This window comes from Ahaetulla prasina, chromosome 1 (assembly GCF_028640845.1).
Source record: "Ahaetulla prasina isolate Xishuangbanna chromosome 1, ASM2864084v1, whole genome shotgun sequence".
NCBI lineage: Eukaryota > Metazoa > Chordata > Lepidosauria > Squamata > Colubridae > Ahaetulla > Ahaetulla prasina.
In genome coordinates this window covers 93,315,935-93,334,771 of record NC_080539.1, presented here as the reverse complement: position 1 = coordinate 93,334,771, position 18,837 = coordinate 93,315,935, and the positions used below count along the sequence as shown (strand labels likewise).

The 18,837-nt window shown below is 35.7% G+C and overlaps 1 protein-coding gene across 9 annotated transcripts in view; it reads left to right on the top strand.

Annotated features, from left to right (window-relative positions):
* ARID1B (AT-rich interaction domain 1B) overlaps positions 1-18,837 on the top strand; it is a 489,414-nt gene that overhangs the window by 398,080 nt on the left and 72,497 nt on the right. For all 9 annotated transcript variants that reach the window (XM_058168923.1, XM_058168915.1, XM_058168857.1 and 6 more), the window contains 2 exons: positions 5,857-6,036; positions 16,883-17,210. In XM_058168923.1, the coding sequence (XP_058024906.1) occupies positions 5,857-6,036; positions 16,883-17,210 (508 nt within the window). The remainder of the gene's footprint in view (positions 1-5,856; positions 6,037-16,882; positions 17,211-18,837) is intronic.

Here is an 18,837-nt window from a genome sequence, read left to right as displayed (position 1 = left end):
AATTAGAGAAGCAATCATAATTGGAAACAGAAAGAAGACATTATTTCTTGAATTTCATGAAGGGAAGCATGCAGTGGGGTACCCCAAGGCTCTGTCTTAGGGCCAGTACACTTCAAAATCTTCATAAATTATTTAGGCGAGGGGCTAGAAGGGGAGCTCATCAAATTTGCAGACAACATCAAGCTGGGCAGAATTGCCAACACCTTAGAAGACAGACTCAGGGTTCAGAAGAATCTTGATAAACGTGAGCATTGGACACCATCCAACAAGATGCAGTTCAGTGGTGAGAAAAATAAAGTCCTGCACCTAGGAAAGAGAAATCAAATGCACAGGTATAAAATAGGTGATACCTGGCTCCACAGTAGTAATTTGGAAAGGGATGTAGGCATCTTGGTGGATGTTTAGCAATGTGCTACAGCTGCCAACAAAGCCAATGCAGTCCTAGGATGCATCAACTGGGGGACAGTATCAAGATCAAAAGAAGTGAAAGTACCACTCTATACTGCATTAGTGAGGCCATGCTTGGAATACTGCATCCAGTTCTGGTCACCATGATATAACAAAGATGCTGAGATCTTACAAATAAAAGCAACAAAGATAATAATATGATAGCTGTCTTCCAATACTTCAGGAATTGTCATAGAGAAGAGGGGGTCGACCATTCTCCAAAACACCTGAGGGCAAGATAAGTAACGAGTGGAGGATCATTAAAGAGAGATTCAACCTAGAACTAAAGAGAAATTTCCTGACAGTGAGAACAGTCAAATCAATGAAATTGCTTGTCTCCAAAAGTTATGGGTGCTCCATCACTGGAGGTTTTCAAGAATAGATTGGATAACCATTTGCTCAAGTAGGGGATTGAACTAGAAGACCTCCCAACCACATTATGCTGTATTTTATGTTCTAAAAATCCTAGAAAAGTAGACATTCTAGAAAACTAGTGGCCTTTGGAATTGATAAAAATACACTCATTTTAGTTCTGATTAAGATCAGAAATTCTTCAGCAATACAATTTCCTAACACTTTGCTAGAGATCAGAAGAAGCTGAAGATACATTCTGTGGGAAGGTATTCTGAACCATGTTTTCTAACCAAACTCTAAAGTATCAGTATGGAGTAAATTGTTGGGGGAAAGGAAGTTGGCATTTTTGTTATCAGAAACAGTTTACTTTTGGATCAGTTTGGCAATCAGGAAATAGTAGATTAAGGCTCTGCATTAACTATATGCTACTTGTGTTGTTGTTTTAATATAAATTCCTTTGTGCATTGCTTTACAGTTTACTTGACATCATTAAGCAAGATGAGAAAAATTTGGATTTTTCTTCCCAAATTACCATCTGGGGGATCTGTCTAATCCTTCTAATTCCAATTTATCAATGATAGATGATATTAATTTTAAGGATTAGACAGGAAGAAAATAAAAAAGGAGGGGATATACGTAAATATCATTGCTGCTGTATGTAGATGAGGTTTTTGTCCTATCAGAAGGAGAATTGGTTGAGAGATTTAGCCACTTAACTTAATAGCACAGCTGGTGGAACTCCAGGGGGCCTTGGGTAAAGCTTTAGTTGGGTCATTATTTTCTGCCTTTACCAAAGCAATTCAGTTTGTGAAGAGGAATGAATAAACAAATAAAGACCAAAGACCGAATACAGAATTAAAATAGAGGATTTTAAAATATATACGTGTAGAACAAATGTCTCTAGTCTCAACAAATTTGGCGTCCTTAGCAGCCTTTTCAGTAGAAGACAAATGTGCAGAGATGACAAGCTGTGTGAGAGTTATTTCACCAAAGAAGCATTTTTAAAGCATCTTAGTTGAATTTATGCAAAAAGCTGTGTCAGCAAGATGCAAATCTTAGCAATCATTATTTAAATGTTCAGGGTGCCGAACAAAAAGTTTGTTATTGTAGCCCAGTGAATTTTTATTGGCTTACTACTACCCAAAAATGCCCACTAGAACAGCTTGAAGTTTATGTTAGCTAATAAAATTGCTTGCCAAAAATCCTTAATTTCTGGGGCTGCTGTACCAGCAAAAATAAAATAACTGGAAAGCAAAGGGTGGAGGGGGGTCAGGGGGAGGTGTCAGTAAGGTTAAAAGTGATGAGTCAGGGTTTGCATTGACCTGGTTTTTCTTCCCATAGTCATTTATAGCCTCATCTTCCCTGGTTTTAAAATTCAGAATTTAACATTTGGTGGAGTGGTTGATGATGTCCTATTAGGGACTTAGTTAAGAGAGCACCTGCCTTCATTTCCCACTGCTTCTTGGATTCTTTTCCAATTGATTTTATAATGTACCTTCTACGGTATCTTATCCAGTGAGGCAACTGTTCTATTCATGCAAATGTTTAAAAGATAGTGTTTTGCTAATGATCTAATCTGTCTTCCATAAATATCATTTAAGGTGCCTTATATTCTGAGGAGATAAACTCTTTTGAAAGTTTGTAGCTATAGTATTTCACAATACACTATATTTGGCCAATCCATCTGAACTTGGATTTAGAATTGCTTTTTGTCCTGTGATAGTTAAGCTTTCAACATTTAAACCTAATAGATCCTTTGCATCAAAATTCATTGCTGTTGAAGCACCCTGTGTTTGTTATCAGTATCTTCTCATTCACCAGATTTTTCAGATTTGATTACTGTTAATGTGCATTTAATAATAGTGTGCATACTAGAATATATTTATCAGCCTCATGTTTGATTTTGTTAGTCCAAGAAGGACTGTCATTATGTGCCAACGGATTCAGTAGTAAATCAAAAATTGTCACTGAAACATATAAAATATTACATTTGTAAGGGACTGTGACTGTAGTTGGCAGATCAAAATAGCTTTTTATGTTTAAGTACTTTCTTGCAAATAGTGTTGCTTAGCAAAGAATGTTTATGTGAAATATTAGGAGTCTTAATTATTCAGAATGTTTTCACTTCCATTTTCCATGTCTTTGTCATATAGTTTCCCCCCACCCCCACCCCCATTGTTTTATAAATGTATAAATTCAGAGCTCTGGGAACTCTGCTTTATTGGCAGAGCTCTGGGAGAAGTTATATATGAACAACTGATTTATACAGAGAGAGTGACAAATCTGTGAAATATAACTTTATTAGGATTAAAACACAATATTATTGAAACATTAATTAATATAATCTTGTTTTTGGATGCAATAGTTCTAGTGACTTCTCTGACTTTCCTTTCGTAGCTTGATTCTCCAAGAGGTCATGTTTTGTTTAAGGCATTTATGAAAAATAGCTTTCTCAAAGCAGGATTAGGATTAAAACTTCTATTCTAATGATCTGATAGTGGAGGAGCTTGGTCATAGACAGATCACGTTCTGTCTATGCTGTTTAGATTAGTATACACTCCTGTATAAGTGCTAGCAATTCTGTTGAAGACCAGGCCAATTTGTGGAACACAGAGATGGCCCTAACAGTTGGCACTAGTGCTTCTAAGTACAACTAGTTGTAACAGAACTCAAGAGACATCTTGATGTACTAGCAAACTGATTGTAATGAAGTTAGTAAGGAAAGGGCTGTAGTGGAAGAATGTGACATAATCCATAATATAGATGGAAATGCAAATGAAGGAATTTTCAGGAAGAATTAAATCGAACATGGAGTTGGGGTACTTTAAGTGGCTTAGCCGAAAAAGAAAACAATACTGGTAACAGCAATTAAACACGGCAAATTTATTGACCTTGGTTGGGTTTGCAATGAACAAGGTAGTGATGCTTTTTCACACTGTATGGCATCTCCATTAGGAAAATGGGGGATAGAATCCAGAAATGTTGGGGCAATTTTCAATATGCTTTTCAAATGAAATTGATCAGATTTGCAGCAGTTTCATTTCCAGTGTTGAGGTAGGTCATAGGGTACCTTGACAGATAACCTTGATAACTGCTTGTCCTATTCATATTGGAATGCTTTTCAGCTTTTATTTCTTGACGACATCAACAGAATACATGAACTAAAGGCCACTTTCTGATTGCTCAGACTTTGCCTTTAAATTGGCCAGGTTTTAACTTGACCCCATGGCCTTTGAAGCAATTGTTCAGTGTCTCAATGATTTTTTTAAAAATGCCCTACCTTACTACTCTTAAATAATTTTTTCTTAGATATGATGATTGAGAAAGTGGTGGACAATACTGAAACAGTTTGGTCATACCCTGATGTAGATTTTGTTAATATGACAAACAAGCTAGCTTTCCAGGATCTCTCAGCAATTTTAATGTCATCAAGTAGGATATCTTTCTGAGACATCAATGGGTTTGGATCTAAAGACATTACTCTTAAAAAAGGTTACTGGGACACTATAGCCATGTGATGTCTCAGTATAGTATAAATTCAGAAGTATAAATTCAGTAATAAATAAAACCAATAGCAGACCAAATGCTAATTTTTTCCCTAGTGACAATTCATTAACTCAGTCATAAGTGATATAAAAATATCACCAGAATATATCTTATTTAATCTGTCACACCAGAGTGCTTGTGTGCATTGCATTAGATGTGTGATAAATTGAATGACCTCAAATGGACAAAAGTATTTTCAGAGTTAAGAACTCTGTATAATTTTTCTGTGGTAAATTATGGTATTTGACTAAAATGTAAAATTAATATTCATATATCTTAACATTAACTTTGGTTTTTTGTTTCTAGCACTACATTTAAAGCACAGATAAGCATCGTTTTTTGAACTGGGGTATTCACTGGTCTTGTATTATGGTAGGAGGACAAAAGCAAGCAAAACTAGTAGTTTATTTATTTATTTATTTTGTCAAATACATATTAAATAATATATATAAGTATAAGCCTGAATTGAATACATAAAATAAATACAACTAAAGGGAACATTAGGACAGAGACGGTAGGCACACTGGTGGTCTTATGCACACCCCCTTACAGACCTCTTAGGAATGGGGTGAGGTCAACAGTAGCCAGTCTTAGGTTAAAGTTTTGGGGGTTTTGGGATGAGACCACGGACTCTGGTAGTGCATTCCAGGCATTAAAAACTCTGTTACTGAAGTAATATTTTCTGCAATCGAGTTTGGAGTGGTTCACTTTAAGTTTGAATCTATTGTGTGCTCATTTATTATTGTGGTTGAAGCTGAAGTAGTCATTGACAGGAAGGACATTGTAGCAGATGATTTTATGAGCTATGCTCAGGTCATACCGAAGTTCTAAATTTTCTAAACCCAGAATTGTTGTGACAGGATGCAAAGGTCTACTCAAATTCATATTAATAATTCACATGGAGGTAGCAAAACCATGATCTTCTCTGTATGAATTGTTAATACATGGTTGAAATTCTCCCTTTAATCATGCCCTAAGCATTCCTAAAGCAGATTAAAGTTTTTTTGATAATAATAGTGGACCCAACTCCCAAAGTAGAGAAAAGGGCAATAATAGCAGCCTTTTGGTTACAGAGGCAGAAGATCAACAATGGATGCCAGAAGAATTTTAGGAATGTCTATTGTGTCATATTCTGAAATACTGTCATATTTCTCATATAGGTTAGAAGGGATTTGCAAAAAGTATGTTTGAGAAATTGCTATTAAGTATAATTAGAATTTCCTGTCTTCTCATGTAATTTTATTTTAAGATTTATTAACATCTTTGTATAAACATTGCCTTATTTGTATAGTTGTGATAAAGTCTAAACCACAGCGTTACTACTGTAGTTATAATGTCATGTTTAGCTATTTGGGATTCCAAGATTTAAATACTTCTATAATTCATGCTGTAACTCAAATGTCATGAGATTCAAAAGAAAGTACTAACAACATTCAATATTTACCTTAATTTAAGTTAATGATAGGGAGGTCCCTAATTTTTCTCTCTATCGTGTCTGTTTAACTTTAGGTTTTATGACAGGCATTCAAAGAAACCCTCAATTGTCACAATATGCATCTCAGCAGACTGGACCTTCTATGTCACCCCATCCTTCACCTGGAGGTCAAATGCATTCTGGAATTGCGAGCTTTCCACAAAGTAATTCAAGTGGTACTTATGGAACTCAGATGAGCCAGTATGGGCCACAAGGTAAAATAATTAACGTTAATCAGTTTTCTATGACTTATTCCATAGAAAAATGTGTTACAGGTACTCCTTGACTTACAGCAGTTCATTTGATCGTTCAAAGTTACAAACGTACTGGAAAAAGTGACTTATGATTGTTTTTCACGCTTACGGCCATGGCAACATCCCCATGGTTACATGACCAAAATTTGGATGCTTGAAAACTGATTCTTATTTATGATGGCTGCAATGACTCTGAGTCATGTGAACACCTTTTGTGACCTGAAAAGCAAAGTCAGTGGGGAAGCCAGATTCACTTAACAACCATGTTACTAACTTAACAATTGCAGTGATTCACTTAACAACTGTGGCAACAAAGGTCATAAAATGGGACAAAATTCACTTAACTGACTCAATTACCAACAAAAATTTTAGACTTAATTGTGATAATTGTCATAAGTTGAGGAATACCTGTATATGTCAAAGTTAGTGGTCATATCTTTTATTTTTATATATATTCTTTTTATTTTTGACCATGTTGGAAAATATTTAAAATATGTTTAGCTTTTCCATTTTTCCCTTTAAAATCCTAGCAAAATGCAATAAAATCTAAATGTTTTCCTCTTTTTTTGGAAAAGTGGTCATAGTTGTAATTGGCTATCTTAATAAAGTCACCTAACATAAGTATCTCTCACATGAGACCCTCGGGGCATGGGTAAAGAACAAGTTCATAAGGCTTTCCTCTTTCCTTATTCTTAACTAATGTTTATGGCTTCATGTAAGATGTAAGAATAATTTGGTGCAGGTGTTTGGCATTACCACAGATGTTTTCAGGATGGAAAAACTGTTTATTGATTATATACATAAAGGTAAAGGTTCGCCTCGCACATATGTGCTAGTCGTTCCTGACTCTAGGAGGCAGTGCTCATCTCCGTTTCAAAGCCAAAGAGTCAGCGCTATCTGAAGACGTCTTCGTGATCATGTGGCCGGCATGACACGGAACGCTGTTACCTTCCCACCAAAGGTGGTCCCTATTTTTCTACTTGCATTTTTTACATGCTTTCGAACTGCTAAGTTGGCAGAAGCTGAGACAAGTCATGGGAGCTCACCCCGTTATGCGGCAGCACTAGGGATTCGAACCACTGAACTGCCGACCTTTTGATCGACGAGCTCAGCATCTTAGCCACTGAGCCACCGCATCCCTTATATACATAGAAGATGCAGAATAGTTTTGTAATAAATTCTTATTAATCTTCCACACTCAACAGTAGTTTTCACATTTTGCATCAGATTTTTTTTTATTCTGGACATATGTATATATCTTGTGATGGGACCTGTCCCAGTAGGTAAGAAATTAGGAGGGAAATGTTTGCATTGTATTATTGTGCATTTCGCAATTATATGTGTAAGATACCAATTCAGACTCCTCAAGTTAAGGATGTTAAGATTTTTGGATAGATTGTATCAAGCATATATTTGAGACTTATTGGACTTATCAGTTTTAGTTTAGCTCTTAATATATAAATACAAAAATTGGCAATGTTACAACTCAACCTTCCAAAATATGCCTAATTTTTCTTATACAGCAACAGCCACTAATGCAAAGAGGCCTGGCTTAGATCCATGTGACAGTACAACCAGCAAACTGATTGAGAACCCTTCTTTTGAAACGATTTTTAAAAATTTATTTCTGGCACAGATGGTTCAATTTACTCAGTTCATTGGCAATTGAAAAAAATATTGTGCTTTGGCTTCTCAACTAAGCAGTAGTTCCTGACTGATTTAGGCTTGGAACTAAGTAGGATTGGATCCAATTAATATTTGGAAGAGAGATCTCTTGGGAATATTAAAGCTGTAAGCTAGACTGGGAAGCTGAAAAAGAATCCCAGAAGGTAGTGACAAACCCTTCTATATTGTTATTAAGGGAAAATATATGACAATCTCCACAAAGTCACTATGAATCAAGCTCAGTCTGAAGAAGACTTGCTGTGATTCTTCAGCTTTCATTTACCTTGCCATCATAAATTAGATCATTCTTCGTGTGTGGATCAGGGTGATGCCAGTTTATGTTTACCATAGCAAATGATGGAATATTCTGAAAAATTACTATAATATAATCTCATAAAGCTAAGAGTGTGGGCTGCCTAAAATTGTAAGTACTCTGTTACACAATGAAGCAGCCATGTGCTCTGCTTACAGTTTTTCAGTTCCATTGTTGAATGTTATATTCAGCAGCTTTGTGTTGCTATCTGCCCAACTTTAAATGTGTTTTCTATCCCCTCATTTTCATCATAGCAATTTTACTAGAATAAAGCAACTCTCTGTTGTTAGCATATATAATATGAAAGAGATTGACTGACATATTTCAGTGACATGGTGTGATATGCATGACTGTGATGGAGATCAAGAACATTAAACAGATTAGAAAGTCAATTATTATTTATTAAACAATTTAAACTTGTGTGTCATCCAAATTTCAACTGTGGGTGGCTCACAAAAATCAAAGTATTTTGCAATAAAATCAATAATGTATAATCTAAATACTGAAACAGTTATCCTAAAACAACAAAAAGATCATTGGATTCCTGCTGAAAACGTTAGTGCTCTTCTATAGAAGTACAATTAGACTACGACGATTTTTACTGATAAATTTCATAAACTTCATTACCTTTGATATGATGAATGTAGACATGGATAAAATTAGCATAACAGCTTCAGTCACAACAGACTAATATACTCTTGCAAGTTGCAGCTGTTTACAAGAATCACAGGAACATTGCAGTCTTCACTTTAAAAGGATTCAGAAGACTTGGAGCTGTCTTTAGGGTGGAATGTTATTTTATCTACTTAGATACAGAATACAGATTAACATAGTTGGAAGGGACCTTGTAGATCATCTAGTAGTGCTAAATATGGGTGGACATGCTCCAAATTTTTGACAGAAATGCACACTGCTTTATAGCAGTCAGAGCTGATTTTTAGCTTCATATGAGGATGTTTGTAAATAAGTATCAAAAATACTTCAATGACAGAATTACAGATGTCTGAACTTTTAAAGATCCTTTGCCTGCCATATTGGCCAAAGCTTTTTTAAAATTGTTTTTAAAGCAAGTGTTCTTTAAAAGTTCTGACATCTTATCTACTGAGTCAAGGAGATAGCGTGCACTAGCTCAACCCAAGTATATGGAGAAAGATTTGCTGGATTTGCAGAAAACATAAATGATTAAATATTAAGTCTGAAATATTGAATGCTCCAAAAGGGAGGCCCTTTTTAGTAGCCTCTGAATGAAGGTTGCAATGTATACACTGGCCCTTAGATGAACTTAGAAGAACTATACAGATAGTCCTCAATTTATAACTGTTCGTTCAACAACCATCACAATGACCTCAGAAAAAGTGACCTCCAACCCAACCTTGAAGACTGTCACACCACCTGACTGGTATTTACAACAGTTGCAACATCTTGCAGTCATGTTATCATGATTTGTAATCTGCTCAGCAGGCTTCCAAAATAAAAATTAATTGTGAAAGCCACAATTCACTTAACAACCATATCATATACTTAACCATAGTAAAAATAGTCATAAAATTGGTCTGCTCATGTGATCACTTACTTAACAGTTGCATCACTTAGCAACCAAAATTCCAGTCCCAGTTGTGGCTGAAAGTCACGGACTACCTTTATCTGATGATACGAAGTCTTCATTTTTGTGGTGTTTCAAATTGGATTTTTATTTTTATTTATTTTTATTCATCTTTCACATATTTGGTGATGAGATAAAATTATGTATTTCTGGATATAACAATTATACATTTGTTGTCAGTCAAAATATTTTGTTCTGCTAGTTTGCATTTGTAAATGACCAGAATCACCTAGGTGAAGTGTAGAAATACATTTCCAAGTTATTTTGCCCAAAAAGATGTTGCAATAGTATAGACTTTTTTAAAATGTTAATTGCAATTATAGATGATTCATAAGTAGAGATTTGGTTCTTGATAAATCAAAGTTATTGATAGGAAAAGATAGTAGTAATACTGTTGTCATTTTAAAGTCTACAGGGATTCTTAAAATTCCTCAACATATACCCTCGGTTTCCCTATCATGGCCTGCCTTTTGTTCAGTGCCCTTATTTTATGTTCTTGTTTGTAATTGAAGATGTTGATAGGCAAAATGTAGTTTCCAGTTTTAGATCCCCAAATATTGTTGGACTTCAATTCTATGATTCTTAACCAGATCTCATGTAGATTGGGGTGAATGAAACTTGTAATGCAGCAGCATTTCAAAATAGACATTAGTCTTTGAAACAGGTTTGGATGATGGTTTGAACTGGCTTCCAGGAAACAAATCATCTAACAACTGAGGGATAAAAACAGTACATCAGCAAAGGCTCAGTCTTATTGCCAGGATGGTATTTGTACTAGACCAATGTTTGTTTCATATCCCAAAGAAATATATGGAATAAAAATGAATTAAAATTGCACAAGTGGATTGTAAATAACCTTCAAACTAAATAAAGAAATATTTCTTGCATAAACAGTTTCGTTGGCTGTCAAGTAGTTGAAACTATTGTATGTTGTGAATATAAACAGCTGGAACAGTTTGCATTATTCAGCAACTCACCATGGAGCTATCTAACTATTGAATTTGTGTGTGAAAAGCAGTATGTGCCACAGTAAACATGCAATGTTTGTAGCTTACATTTTGGGGGGAAAGAGTTCCTCTAGTGGAGTTTTTCCCATTGCTCAGGTTCCAGGCACCAGGATAAGATGGTCATGATATCACTTAATTTTCCAGGGTGGATATATATAATTGGGTATCACCAGCATACTGATGATACTTCACCCCATGGTGATGGATGAGCTCATCCAGAGGGCTCATGTAGGTGTTAAAGAAAAAGCACCAAACCCTGCAGCACCCCACATTGTAGGGGGCAAGGGCAAGGCCTCTCCTTCCCTATCACCACTGACTGAAATCAAGCCTGAAGGAAGAAAATGAACAGCACAAGCTGATCAGGAAGGATGTACAATGGTTGATAGTATAAAAGGCCACCTTTTATGTTGAAAAAAATATCAATAAATAAAAGTAGATCATTGTCATAATAAAACATGCAAGCAACCCTCTACATTCTGCAGTTTGTATTTTAAAAAAGTTCTGCACTATAAATCTGTGGTATTTAGTTTAAATAATTGATTTTGAATTAGCCAAAAATTATTACTTTCTGATTAAAATCCTGCCATGTAATATTTCAGAATTATGAAATGGGTCTGCTGCTGAATGACAGCAATAGTGCAACTCGAATTTCTATTTTGATTTGTAGAATTCAGCTCAGATTTAAAATCCTAAATAATACAAATGGTTGATTACTTAGTTTTAGAATAGATGCTAGCGTTGAAGAAAACAACCCACTGCAATTAATCATTTATCCATTCTGTTTTCTTATTGAATTCTGAAACCATCATCTTTCACCATTCCACTCACATCAGCACAGGCTCGCTTTATGCGGTATGTGCCACTCCAATAAATATCTGGGCTTCAGGCAAGAATGAGAAACATAAAAAACATTAATTTCCATGGTTTTAATTCATAACTTTTGAAGCACTGGTAACTTTAAAGAGTGAATAAGAAGTGAAATACCACTTTCAGGAACATTGTTATTGTTGCATAGTAAACCCAGTATTTGAATAATAGCCTCTTTATCAGTTCGCATACAATGTTCTGGCTGCCAGAAGTTATGAGCAGGTGGCAGACAAGAAATTCTTTGCAATTTTTATTAGGCTAAATTTTAAAAACTGCATGCTTCATTTCTAAGTTCATGTGTGTATGAACGTACTGTTTTTTTTATTTTAACTTATAAAGTGAAAGTTCCATGGCAAATGAATGAATAGTATGGTACGTAACAAGTAAATTTATTTTTTATTTATTTATTTTGTCAAGCATGTATTTTATAACAGATACAAGTGTAAACATAATTATAAATATATGTAAAGGATACGAATAAAAGAAAACATTAGGACAAGGACAGTAGGCACGCTGGTGCACTTATGCCCGCCCCTTACAGACCTCTTAGGAATGGGGTGAGGTCGACAGTAGACAGTCTAAGGTTAAAGTTTTGGGGATTTGGGGAAGAAACTACAGAGTCAGGTAGTGCATTCCAGGCGTTGACCACTCTGTTACTGAAGTCGTATTTTCTGCAGTCTAGTTTGGATCGGTTTACCATGAGTTTGTATGTATTGTGTGCTGGTGTATTGTTTTGGTTGAAGCTGAAGTATTCATTGGCTGGTAGGACATTGTAGCAGATAATTTCCTAGAATCTGTGTAGAGAAACATTTACAGAAATAAAGTCAATTTTCTAACTTGTTTCTTTGTTTGATACTGGGAATCATTTTTACTATTGTAGCACCTAAAATTGAGCATGTGCTACACAGATAAGAAAACAGATTTGCCCAAAGGGACTTGCAAATAGATTTAGCTAACCTACGCTACTGGTGTACATTTAATATATCTAATTATTTGCCAGATATAATCATGTAAAAGGCAATGAAAGGTTTTAAAAGGTTGGGATGCTGAAACCACTTGAAATCAAACTGGAGTTACAACATGTTTCTTAATTTGGCCCCTCAATGCAAAATTCTGCAAAGCCAATTTAAACTGAGCCACATAGGAATAAACATACCAAGCAAAAACAAAGTTTTAAGTTCCCATTTTTTTCTTTCAATTTTTTTTATAAGAGAAAATGTTTTCCTTCTCTATATTTTGGCTTCCTTATACATGTAAGCTCCAGTGCAAAACATCTTAGTATCTTCCTCCATGTGAGGCTTCAGTGCTTTTGGATTTCATTCTAATTAGCTGAAATGAGCTCTATTGGTTGAAGAAAGAATAGGCTGCTTATTAACGTTCCAAGGTTGCTGCGCCAAAGAGTACTCACTTAAAAAGTGTGGGCTTTTTTGCACTTGGCTGCCTGATATCCCAGCTGATGGGGACTAGCTCAGCATCTGCTCCATTCATTGAATGTAATGGTGCATCCATCTGCTTACTGTCAAAGCCACTGCCAGCAAATTATGAATCTATTAGAAAAACATGGAAATTTGTACTTTCCTTTCTTGGCTTTCTCTCTCATTTATTGTTGGTATTTATTTAGGTGTTGAAAGAAGTCTACCTTTTTTTTTCTCCTGAAATATTATCACCTTATTGACACCCTGGCTTTTATTTAACAGAAGCTTTGTACTTAAAAAAACGTATTTGCAATCACCAAATTTGCTGTCATATCAGATATCTGTTTTAATTATTATGTCATTCTGAATGCAGTATTTGGTTAAAAGTTATAAAAAGAAGGATTAGGGAATGAAAGGCTTATGAGATCTGTTAGTCTGTAGTCTTCTTCCCAAATTTCCTCATAGCTGCTATATGGTGACTTTGCAGTTATATAGGAAATTCTTAAGGTGAAATGCCAAATCAGGAACAGCCAAGACAAAAGTTAGAGGTAGTTTTCTGTTTGGCCCCTGATACACATAGAAATGTTTCTATTTCTTTCAGCAAACACAGTTGTGCAGAATGAAACCTGATTCTTAATAGATAGTTGTAAGCATGGTGCAAATAGCAAAAGGTGGCTGGGAAGGTTACAAATGGCAATCACGTGACTGAAGGACACTGTAGTTGTCATAAGTACAAGCCAGTTGACAAGTGACCAGATTGCAAATGCTTACAATGGTCGAAGTGTGAGGATTAGTCACTTTTTTTAGATCCATTGCAATTTTGAACTGTGGCTAAACAATGGATGTAAGTGGATGATTACCTGTAACTATCAATCATACTTGAGTGACCACCTAAGGCTTTGTAGGAACATCAGTAGAGTGGGAGGTTTAGATTAAGAAGACTGCTGAATCCAATTAAGACTTGGTTAGGGGAGCCACCAGGAAATCCTAAAACTGAGCACTACACTGGAAAATCAGATGTCTAAAGAAAAACTTCTTATCAAGAACAGCATAGACAAATACTTGTCACCACCAGGAGTTAAACATTTAAGAGAACATTTATCTTACATTTCAAAAACAAACAAAATCTGGAGATTTCTGGATAGACAGTAGAGCTTGTTTGGTATTTATTGTTCTTTTAATGTTTTAAAGCACCCAGACTCATTTGGGATGGGGCAGGTGGTCTATACACTGTGTGCACAATTATTAGGCAAGCTGTATTTTGGAAGATTAATTTTGTTATTGAACAACTAATAGTGTTCTCGGTCAATCCAAAATGTTAATAAACCTCAAACCTAAATATTTAAGAAAGTAAAAGTGAGTTTATGGCTTTCTTAGGAGAATATCTATGTGTGCACAATTATTGGGCAACTATTAGTGTGCAGAATTATTATGAACTAAATGAAAAATGAAAATTTTCCCATCTCACTCATTTATTTTCATCTGTTAAAGTGAGAATAATAAACAAACAACTCAAAATTTACAAATAAATTTCTGACAGTTCAAAAAAAAAATCAGTGACCAATATAGCCACCCTTCTTTTAAATAACAGTCATAAGCCTTCCATTCATGGAGTCTATCAGTTTCTTGATCTGTTGACAATCAATTTTTTGTGCAGCAACAACCACAGCCTCCCAGACATTGTTCAGAGAGGTGTACTGTTTTCCTTCACCATAAATCTCCCATTTAAGAAGGGCCCACAAGCTCTCAATAGGGCTTAGGTCAGGTGAGGAAGGGGGTGCATGTCATTATTCTTTCATCTTTACTGGCTAGCCATGCAGTGGAGTACTTCAATGCATGCGATGGATAAAAATCATGGTCTTCTTGAAAGATGCAGACTTTTTCCTGTACCACTTCTTGAAGAAAGTGTCTTCTAAAAACTGGTAGTAGGTTTGGAAGTTGATTTTGAGTCCATCTTCAACCTGAAAAGGTCCAATTACCTTATCTTCAATAATACCAGTACCATATCTCCACCTTGCTGGCATCCGAATTTTATTTATTTATTTATTTATTTATTTATTTATTTATTTATTTATTTTATCACATTTATATACCGCCCTATCTCCCTAGGGACTCAGGGCGGTTCACAGGCAAGTAAAAAAGTACATATAAATACAGACTAAAATAACAGTTAAAAAACTTATTCTACATGGCCGAATTATTAAAAAAGCAATATAAATAATAAAACCCATTAAAACCAGTATAAATTTAAAATCTAATCCAGTCCTGCGCAGATAAATAAATGTGTTTTAAGCTCGCGACGGACGGTTCGGAGGTCCGGAAGTTGACGAAATCAAAGTAGAGCTCTGTGCCCGTTACTGATCCAGCCACGAACCTATCCATTTGGTCTGTCAAGAGTCAGTCTCATCTAATTAGTCCATAAAACCTTTGAAAAATCTTTCTTCAGATATTTCTTGGCCCAGTCTTGTCGTTTTAACTTATGTGTCTTGTTCATTGGTGGTAAGATTTCAGCTTTCCTTACCTTGGCCATGTCTCTGAGCATTGAACACCTTGTACTTCTAGGCACTCCAGGTAGATTGCAGTTCTGAAATGTGACAGCACTGGAGGATAATGGGTCTCTAGTACCTTCATGTTTGATTCTTCTCAAATCTTTGGCAGTTAAGGTGCATCTTTTTTTTCTCAACATATTTCTTGCAACCCTGTTGACTATTTGTAACAAAATGTTCGATGGTTCTGTGATCACGCCCCAGTATCTTAGCAGTTTCAAGAGTGCTGCATCACTCACTGAAAGACCCTTTACAATTTTTGTCTTTTCAGAGTCAGTTAAATCTCTTTTTTAGCCCATTTTGCCTGAGGAAAAGAAGCTGAACATTTTGATATAAGGGTGTTGATCTCCTTAAGCGACACCCTCTCTCATTACACAAATACACATCTCCTGATCTGCTTATATCCTCTAAGCATTCAAGTTTATACAGCTTGAATGTGGAAAATATGCATACAAAGAATGATATGGTCAAAATACTCACTTGCCTAATAATTGTGCACACAGTATAGATTAAATAAATGTTTCCCTTGTGAGAACCCCACATGCCAATCACATATGTATCCTTGCCTTTTGAAACCAAATGTACAATGTTGTTTGATTTCTTTTTAAAGGATAGAAGGGAGCTGTAATGTTTAAGCATGGGACATTCTGGTCCCATTATCAGTCAGTGTAGGAAACAACCAAACAGCCTAGATGTCTTATTAAAAAGGAAAACTAAATTGTATAATAAGATGAAGTACCACACTTGTTCTGCTCTCTGTTTCTTATGCTAAATAGAATTTGTACGAAGGAGTATAATCATTGTGCAATCTTAAAAAAAAAAAGGAAAAGAATAAGGTGTAGGAGCCATTTTGTACCAGGCCAGCTGGAACATTGTGACTTCTACTTTTGTGTCATTCTGTTGCTACTTCTGCATTTTCCACTCTGTGGCTCTGGCTACTGCAAGATGATTAACAAGGCAGCCACTGTTTCCTGCGCGGCCTACTTTCTCACCGGTTCAAGGTTGCCTCAGCCTTCCATCTTTCCAAGGTCAGTAAAATGAGGACCTAGATTGTTGAGGGCAATATGCTGACTCTGTAAACAGAGAGAGGGCTGTAAAACACTATAAAGCAGTATATAAGTCTAAGTGCTATTGCTATTGCCTTTGTTCGCATTCGACTACCAGGCTTTCCATATGTTTGCTATCTGTCCCTATTGATGCAGGCACATAATTTTCAGAAATATAGATCCAACAATGCTAGTGCCTGACAGATACTGGATACTAGCTAAGAATACTTAGGCATATTTTGCCCTGCTTAAATAATTTTAATGCACACAGCTTTTTCCAGCGGGCTCTTTCCATAGATTCAGAACCAGTAACTTCATTTTCCTCTTCTATATTGTTTTGTTTAGGGAACTACTCCAGACAGCCAACATACTCTGGAGTGACCAACGCAAGTTACAGTGGACCAGGACCTGGTATGGGTATAAACGCCAGCAACCAGATGCATGGACAGGGTCCAGGCCAGCCTTGTGGTACCATTCCATTGGGACGAATGCCATCAACTGGGATGCAAAGCAGACCGTTTCCTGGAAATATGAGCAGTATGACACCCAGTTCTCCGGGAATGGCTCAGCAAGGAGGCCCCGGGATGGGACCACCCATGCCAACTGTGAACCGTAAGGCCCAGGAGGCAGCTGCAGCAGTGATGCAAGCTGCTGCCAACTCCGCCCAGAGCAGGTATGCTTCCAAGAGAAAGGATCTGAAAGCACTGACAATGTCCATGCTATGTAAAACACATTTGTGTGTAAAAGAAAGAGAACAGTATAGTGGGCTGAACCAAACCAAAATGACAAGGGTGAGTGTTGGAGGTTTTACAGCATGTTTTCTCTCAGAAAACAAAAAATACATAGAGGCGGAAATCCCACCGTTTAAAACATAAACTACCTGCTTTTAGCCTCTGAAAGAATACATTTAAGTCTATGCAAGTGATACAATAAATTGTTAGGAAATGTGATAAGATGAGATAAATTGTGGAAAAAGGGCAGCATTACTGTAAAGATAAGCAAGATATCTGAGGCTTTCAGAACATTTATCTACAGCCATTGGCAAAGAAATTCAGTGGCGACCAATCTTTGTAAACCAATTAGAATATCTGATTGGCATCTGCCATCCTGAGTAACAAAGTGGGTCCAGTGTCTAGATTTCTATACTCAGGTTCTCTGGTCATTTTAGAATAAGGAAATTTGGACAAGTCATTTATTCGATTTCTAGATCCAATATCTGCAGCCTCCTTCCTCTGGAATAATATTTCCAGACCCTTAAACTATTGATTGAATTGAAGTTTGTTAAGATCTACAAAAATGCAAAGACTGTGTTTGCACATGCTGTCCTTCCCCCATAGGCACCTATTGCAAACACATGAATTCATGTTCTTGGTTGTATCTTGGTTTCACTGTGTTAAAATAAGTGGAAATATCATTAAGAGAAAAATGAATTTCATGATTACTTTGCAAAACAGTGTTACTATTATATGCATCTGTATATTTAATGCATGCATATAAAACAGCATGCATATTTATAATAGTTGAAAAAGTATAAACATTAGATATTCATTTTTTTTTAAAAAAAGCATTCATTGCATTACATATACATTACCAGTAAGTGCTCAAAATGCAGATAATCCCATTAGTACCACAAAGGGTAAGAATATTTTATTAGATTGCTTGACCTTTATTTTATTACTTTAAGAATGTATATCTTATTTGAACTGTGAAGAATATAATTTATAAAACAGCAATTTAGTTTTTGTTAATGTGTGCTCTTAATATGTAAAACCAACAATTTCATAAAAATAACTGAAAGCCTGTGCAATTTAGCAGGCCAGTGGGTTTAGTGTTTTCTTTCTTTTTTCTTTTTTACTTTGAACAATCCATATTTTTCAGAAGTGATAACTGGGTGTAAAAACAAAAATAACTCTTGATTTTAAAAGAAGGCCATTTGCAGTAAAATCAAGTGTTGCATTTCACAGCATCAATTGTGATATAAATAATTATAATTAATGTAAGATATATGTAGCATTTAGGTTCATAAATGAAGCATCTTGCAACTCCATTTTTTTAGAATTTGCTTTTCAGTTTCTATTTTCTATGATACAGTGCTTTATATTTTTTTTCATTTCCTAGCAAACCCTCTTTTACTCTTTACCTATGGAAAGGCTAAGTCATTACTATACTTCTATTGCAAAAAAGAAACACCTGTAGGGAGTCCCAACGGGCTTTTTCAGGCTGCTGGTGGACTTTCTTGTTTTTTCTTTGAAGACATTTCACTTTTCATCCAAGAGGCTTCTTCAGCTCTGACATGAATG